This window comes from Papaver somniferum, unplaced genomic scaffold (assembly GCF_003573695.1).
Source record: "Papaver somniferum cultivar HN1 unplaced genomic scaffold, ASM357369v1 unplaced-scaffold_107, whole genome shotgun sequence".
Classification (NCBI taxonomy): domain Eukaryota; kingdom Viridiplantae; phylum Streptophyta; class Magnoliopsida; order Ranunculales; family Papaveraceae; genus Papaver; species Papaver somniferum.
The window spans coordinates 13,820,882-13,827,960 of NW_020619603.1; the positions used below are offsets into that span (position 1 = coordinate 13,820,882).

Sequence of the window (7,079 nt, forward strand, 5' to 3'; positions counted from 1 at the left end):
TGCCAAAGCTATTATTGAAACTGTTGCAGGTTGGTGTGTAATATAGAATTCGAGTCTGCTATCTTGCTATCTGTGTTAACTATGTGCATATGTGAAGCAGGATATCAGCTACACTCTCTTCTTTCTATTCCGTTATGCTATAAATCTTTTGATTACTTAATATTATTATTTTTAGCATTTTTCCTATTTTAATTACCTATTTTTCTTTTCAAAATAGCACGGGCGTAACACCTAGTTCTTATATGATGGCAACATACTCATGTGGTTTTATTTTTCTGTGGTCATCAAGATGGTCATATATATCATCCAAATGCTTTTGAGTTATTATAAATTTCATATACATGGTGTTTATTGTATATGGGTGAAAATGAATTACCATCTGCTACTGTGCTACCCATGCTTGGTATTGAACCTAATTTCAATTTTACTTGTTTTATTTATCTATTTGCTATCCCATATCAGTGACGAGTGATGCCATTAATCCACATCTGCTTGGCACGTCTATTTGCCATGTAGGAAGGCGTGCAATTAGCGAGGAAGTGCCTAATTTCAATTTTACTTGATTTATTTATCTAAAGAACTGCATCATGCTGGCAGAGGAGGTGGTGTGCAAGATGTTCACGGAACTTTTCATGAGCCAAATCAAAGACTAGAATCATCCTGCTTGTTGAGTCCATCCAGTGAAGAGCTCCATTTGTAAGGATGTCATGTCCTCTGTAAACATAGTTAAACTGAAGTTGGAATCTTCTAATGTCCTCTGTAACCATTGCCACTTCCAAGAGTGTACCATGTCCACTACGAATATGGGTAGCACTTTATAACATTAAAACAATTTTGTACTCATTGACCGAGGGAAGGTGTCCGATCCTCCTGGACCTATACTGACCAGGTAAAATCTTAGGTTCATTGGCCAGTGAATGAACTCGGACTTAAGGAAACCAAAGTTCATTGGCCAAGGTATATCTGGAATCCTTTGATTTCTCTTAGTAAAACTTGGGAGTAGGGCGTGAGATGTGAAACTCTCTTTCATAATTCATAAGATATGCAGCAGACAAACTTGCCAAGTTCGGTAGATAATATATATGGCATTACTAATGCCTGGTATGAATGTCCTCAAAGAGTAATAGAGAATCAATTATTGTTAGACAGTTTTCCTACTACTTAAAAAAAATAATTCCTCTTTGCATAAAAAAATAATTAAATTGAAAAGAATAGCGAAATGGTTCTTTGCTATCCAACTTCAACATGCAGAAACCCGTATATAATATTTCTTTGAAAATCTAGACACAGATCATCAGCTCTTTGTTTGGCTAATCACGGCTTCTTTGCTTCTTAATTTTAACCGACTCCATTACTTTTGCACCTTCCTCTCCCGCTCTCCTATTTCTTTCAACGAAACTAACGTGTTCTTGTTAGGGAAAACTAGATGAATTTCTTTTGTATAGGGGCGCAAAACTTTACCAAATTCCATGTTAAACTCGTCCACCGTTTTCGAAACAGAAGTTTTTGGGTCGTAAATATTGAGATTATCAAATGTGTAACTTGAAACGCTTCAACTCTTTGTAATACCTAGTATTTCATCACCGGGAAGTACCATGAACTTTTTAGTCAAACGACTCAAACCGGACGACTGGTGACTTTCCTCAAACTCAAGCCAACTCATCCAATGATTATCATTCTTCATTTTATATAGGCGCCATCCGTCACAAGATGTTCGTCCGCTGTTTTGATGGTATTTCTTGGTATATAACAAAAAATCAGCTAAAGCCCCTGTTGTATGACCCATCCAACCAGTGTACAGTGGCGAATCGGCTTGTGAAAACTGCTCACCAAAGCTTTCATCAGCCAAATCGAAGACCACAATCACCCCTCTTGTAATGTGCCTCCAGTAAACAGCTCCATTCACAAAGACCCCTCTGGAACCAAGAGGTCTAGAATAAAACTGTCCAATGTATCTCCATCCATTGCAACTACCAAGAGTATATACAAATACCATGACCTTGGTAGAGTCGGGTTTTTTACACAGTTGTTTGAACAGTATGACAACTTTGTACTCGTTAGTTGAAGGAATAGATTTCGTCGACGGCTCTCACTCTCCATGACTTTTCCTGCATATATATATACTTAAATCTAGTGTACAGAAATAAAAGTATATGTTCATACCTGAAATTAGATCAGGTGACTAACAAAGTTCACAATTTAACAAATCAATACTCCCTCCCTCCCACTAATAAGTGACCTAGTTACTTTTAAATTTTGTCCCACCATTAAGTGACCTATATCTCTAAATAAGGAGATATTTCTTAAATTATCCTTTTAATTGATCATAAGAAATGTAAGAAATATGCATAATTTGATAGTCGTGTTTATATTCGTTACGTAGGTGTTTTAAAATGTTTTTCAGTGGTACGAAGTTTGCGAACATCCGTGGTGTAGTTTGAGAGACAAATCATTTCAAAATTTCACCGTTTATTATCCATAAGGATATAATTGTAAAAAGTGCTTAAAAATACTTTTCCCTGTGGTTGCCTTAAAAATTGAACTACGTCACTTAATAGCGAGACGGAAGGAGTATATCTTAACCAAACAAAGAATATTAAAGTCTAAATAGATAATGGATATATAAACAGACTAATGGGAACATCAGTACCCAGATAATGTCAATGGAAAGTTTTATTAAACGGATAATGTAGAACTGCAAAATGGTTTTTTCTTATCCAATTTCAAACTGCAGCAACCAATATATAAAAAAATTTCAAATCCAGACCTGTTCACATGTATGTACCCAGAGATACCGTTGAATCATGAGCAGCCACTTGCTTGGCTAATCACGGCCTTTTCGCTTCTTATTTTTTACTGCCTGCAGGCCCTGCACTATCTTTGCACCTTCTTCACCTAGTTCTTTCAAAGAAACAAAGGTATTCTTGTGAGAGAATATTTGAGGAAATATTTCATCAAAATCCACCCGCGTTTCCGAGGATACAGCTTTTGGGTCATAAGTTTAGAGATAGTTAGAACCATAAATTAAGACACCGCCACTCTTGGTAAAGGCTAATGGTTGTTGTCCTTCCGAAAGTATAAACTCTTTTGTCCATCCCAACGACGGGTATTGTTCATTCTGCTCATTGTCATTCTTCTTTTTATATATCCATATATCACAATCCCATCTTTTGTATTGAATGTAAGATCTATGTGCACTTGCGCAAAACAAAAACCCATTCGAAACTCCTAAATCTTTAAACAACCATGATCGCGGTTGCGGAGGAGGTGACAAAAGATGTTCACGAAATATTTCATCAGCTAAATCGAAAACCAGAATCAAACTTCCAGTTGAGTGCCCCCAATGAAGAGCACCATTCAGAAAGATACCATGTCCTTTGAAAACATAATTCATTTTAAGTTGGAATTTTCCAATGTTTCTCCAACCATTACCACTGCCAAGAGTGTACATCATGACCTCTACAAAATTGGGCACCTTATACATTAAGACAACTTTGTACTCATTGGTTGAAGGAACATAACCAAATCCGTTCCACCTATACTTATGCTTATTAAAATTCATTTTCGGTTCAGGAAGAATGACATACTCTTTTGTCATGGGGTTATAAACACAAAAACTCTCTTTCCGACCCCTTAGACATATCAAACCAGTAAACGAACCGAGAAAAGTTTTGTAATTAAACGGAGGTGTTAGATTGATCCTTCTAATTCTATCCATTTTTTGCCGTCTCGTGATTCTTAATATAATCAAAATAGTAAAGTTGATCCCTACTTGTAAAGGCAAGAAAACCCAACTTACCAGAGGAATCAGTAGAATAAGCTGCTGCTGCAGAACGTTTAATGAGACGATTTGAGTGCATCTTAAAGAACGATGGATGCTGAATAAGATTTCTCCATGTTTTGGATATGAATTTGCAATCTGAAACTTCTTCAGCGGGTAAACAGGTGAGAATATCCGATATGATTTTGTTTGGGAGATCCATGGAAACCTTTGTAGTTAAAAAACAACGGCACCTTTCACCTTTGTTACTGAAGAAAGCAGAACTCTCGTAGAGATTGGTGGTAATATGAGAACCGAATATTATGTTTACAAGAGTACAAGAAATTCCCATATACAAACGATCTGGGTCCAAAAATTTGGTAGAGTTTAGAACTTGTGTTATCACGCACTCTAAGTTTGGCGCCATACAAGTTCCAGTTGCTTTACATTAGTTTTAGTTATCTTCTGGTTATATTTGGTGATTTGAATTTTCATATCATGAAAACTCTGGCATGTAATTTGCAAAGAGACGTAAACAAGAGCGCTAGGCATCATCTAAGAATCTAAAACATTTAATCTTTCTAGGAAAGCCTCATGTTCTTCTGTTTATCTTAGACAAAGTCCCGGAGACCTCTCACGAGAAACATCAGATACAATCTCTCCTGGGAGAATGTTGAAATTATCCATCACAACCCTAACCCTCGTGTTTGGCTGTATACAATAGGTTTTTATAATAATACTGCTTAATCTTAATTTGCTGCGTGTCTGTCATTTTTTACTCTTAGGAACCTCTATGCTATATTAATTTTAGTTGTCTCTGATGGTTTGAAATCATGAATATGCAAGGATATAGAAATAAGAACATTAGGCACCGTCTAATATTCTGAAACATTTAATCTTTGTCGAAAAGCCTCGTGTAGTTCTTTTCTTATCTAAGACCACTCCCAGAAACCAACCTCTCATGGGATTATTAGATAGATTATAATGAAGATATAGAAACCTAAATGCATGTAAAACTTGAAATGACATTTGACAACAATAAATGCATCTAACAAGCTGTTAAAAAGAGCTGGGAGTAATAAGAAATAGACAACAAGAGCTTTTATGCTCTGCTGACTCTACAAAATTAAACCAAAGGCTATCGGCCTACTGAATTGCTTGTGATCTAATTCTCCGGGGGCTTTTCTAGTCTCCATTATTCTTTCTCTTGGTACCAATTGTAATTGTGGGTTGTGTCACTCTACATTCTTTTCTCTAGTCTCTTGATACTGGTAGCATTATTCAAATTGCATACCCAAATTCCTATTCATGACTGTCATTTATGCACTATGACTATCATCAAAACACTAGATGAGAATATCAAATTTGGATAATTATCCTACTCCCATACCAAGGAAAAACATCTCACTCTTGCCTGCATATATCTATCCTACTCCCCGAGTAGAAAAGAAAAATACACTAGTAAAGTCTAAAGTATATATGCACCGACTAAGATCTAGTGACTAAAGAAGTCCACATTTAACAAATCAATAGAGCTTAACCAAACGAAGAATATTAAGGTCCAAATAGATAGGATAAAAACATACTAATGAAAACATGGCATGAATGATAATAATGGAACTTTTAATTAAAATCAATAACATTGGAATATTTGATTTTGTTGAAGAATAAACCAAGATACTATGAAGAAGACAAAAGGGATCAACAAGCGTTGTTGATACAATAGTATGGATCAACTATGAGAGTTGACAGAATGTGGTTGGATCAACTGGTATAGTTGACACGATGTGAATGGATCAACAACTATTGTTGACACGGTGGTACGGTATTTAGAAGTTTACTTAAATTGCAAGTTTTACTTGTTTTAGAGTTTACGTGAGAATTGTCTAGAAGTTTCTTTGTTAGAATTTAATTATGTTAGGAAAGTCTTTATTGCTTGATAGTCTAGTTTTTTTATCATATAAATAGGGGTGTTGATCCATGAGTCGAAATATATCAATTAAAAGAAGTATTTGTTTGAGTTTAGCTTTTTTGTTCTTTCTTAAGTCTTTGATATCAGATTTTCTACATCTGGTATCAGAGCACAAGTTCTAGGGTTGTGGGTATGAGTTGTTAAGTTGAAGAAAATGACGAGTCTAAGTTCAATTAATGTACATGTGTTTGAAGGTAAAAACTTTGAACACTTGAGGTTGCAGATTGAGAATATTTTCATATACCAAGAGGTATGGGATATCGTGAAAGATGGTTATGTAGAACCAGCAGAAAGAGATGTAGTTGAAGAAGCTGAAAAACTCTATTAACTGAAAACAGAAAGAAAAACTCTAAAGCTACATATATTCTTCATCATGGTATTCATGAATCTCTCATGGATAGAGTTATCTACATCAAAGAAGTTAAAAGAGCATGAGATGGAATGATAAGTTACTACAAGGGATCTGACAAGGTCAAGAAGGTTAGGTTACAAACTTTAAAAACAAAATATGAATTGTTGCAGATGGAGACTACTGAGACAATATCAGAGGTTTTCTCAAAGACACTGAATTTTGTCAATGAAATGAAAGCTAATGATGATACTATAGAAGATTCAGCTATTGTGGAGAAGATCTTAAGAAGCTTTCCTGAGAAGTTTGAATCAAAGGTTACTGCTATAGAGGAATGCAACACAGTTGCAACTATGACTCTTGATGAGTTGTTGGGTTCATTACAAGTTTATGAACAAAGATTTTTAGAAAAAACAGTTGTTGCAAAACAAGTTGAAGAGGCACTTCAGAGTCAAGTTAGTTGGAGAAGCAACCAAGGAAACTCTAATATTGGAGGTTCTCAAGGAAGATCAAATAATGGGAGTTATAGGAAGCCATTAGATAGATCAAGAATACAATGTTATAATTGTGGATATTTTGGACACATAGCTACTGAGTGTACAAAACCAAGAAAGACATTTGCTAATAACTACAAAGAAAATTTCAAAGCCAATATTGCAGAAAGTCAAGAGGAAGAAGAAGAAGAAGAAGAAAAGAAGGATGAAAACATGCTACTTGCATGTCACACAGCAGAAGAACAACCACAACTTAAGTGGTACTTAGATACTGGTTGCAATAATCATATGTGTGGCAGAAAAGATTTATTTGATAAGCTTGATGAGTCTGTTAGATCAACAGTAAAGTTTGGTAATAGTTCTACAATTCCAGTTATGGGAAAAGGAAGAATTGGAATTGTTCTTAAGAATGGTTCAAAGGCGTATATCATGGATGTGTTCTATGTACCAGGTTTACATCAAAACTTACTGAGTATAGGTCAACTATCTGAAAGAGGATATTCT

General features: G+C 35.3%; 1 protein-coding gene across 1 annotated transcript; it reads right to left on the reverse strand.

The window, feature by feature from the left end:
- Positions 1-3,001: 3,001 nt before the first annotated feature.
- Positions 3,002-3,598, reverse strand: LOC113328134. The gene has a single exon (XM_026575225.1). It carries the CDS (start codon positions 3,596-3,598, stop codon positions 3,002-3,004), a length of 597 nt encoding a protein of 198 aa, XP_026431010.1.
- Between the last annotated feature and the right edge of the window lie 3,481 nt (positions 3,599-7,079).

Excerpts from the sequence above, each read along its gene's own strand:
- LOC113328134 (XM_026575225.1), bottom strand. The coding sequence starts at position 3,598 with ATGACAAAAGAGTATGTCATTCTTCCTGAACCGAAAATGAATTTTAAT.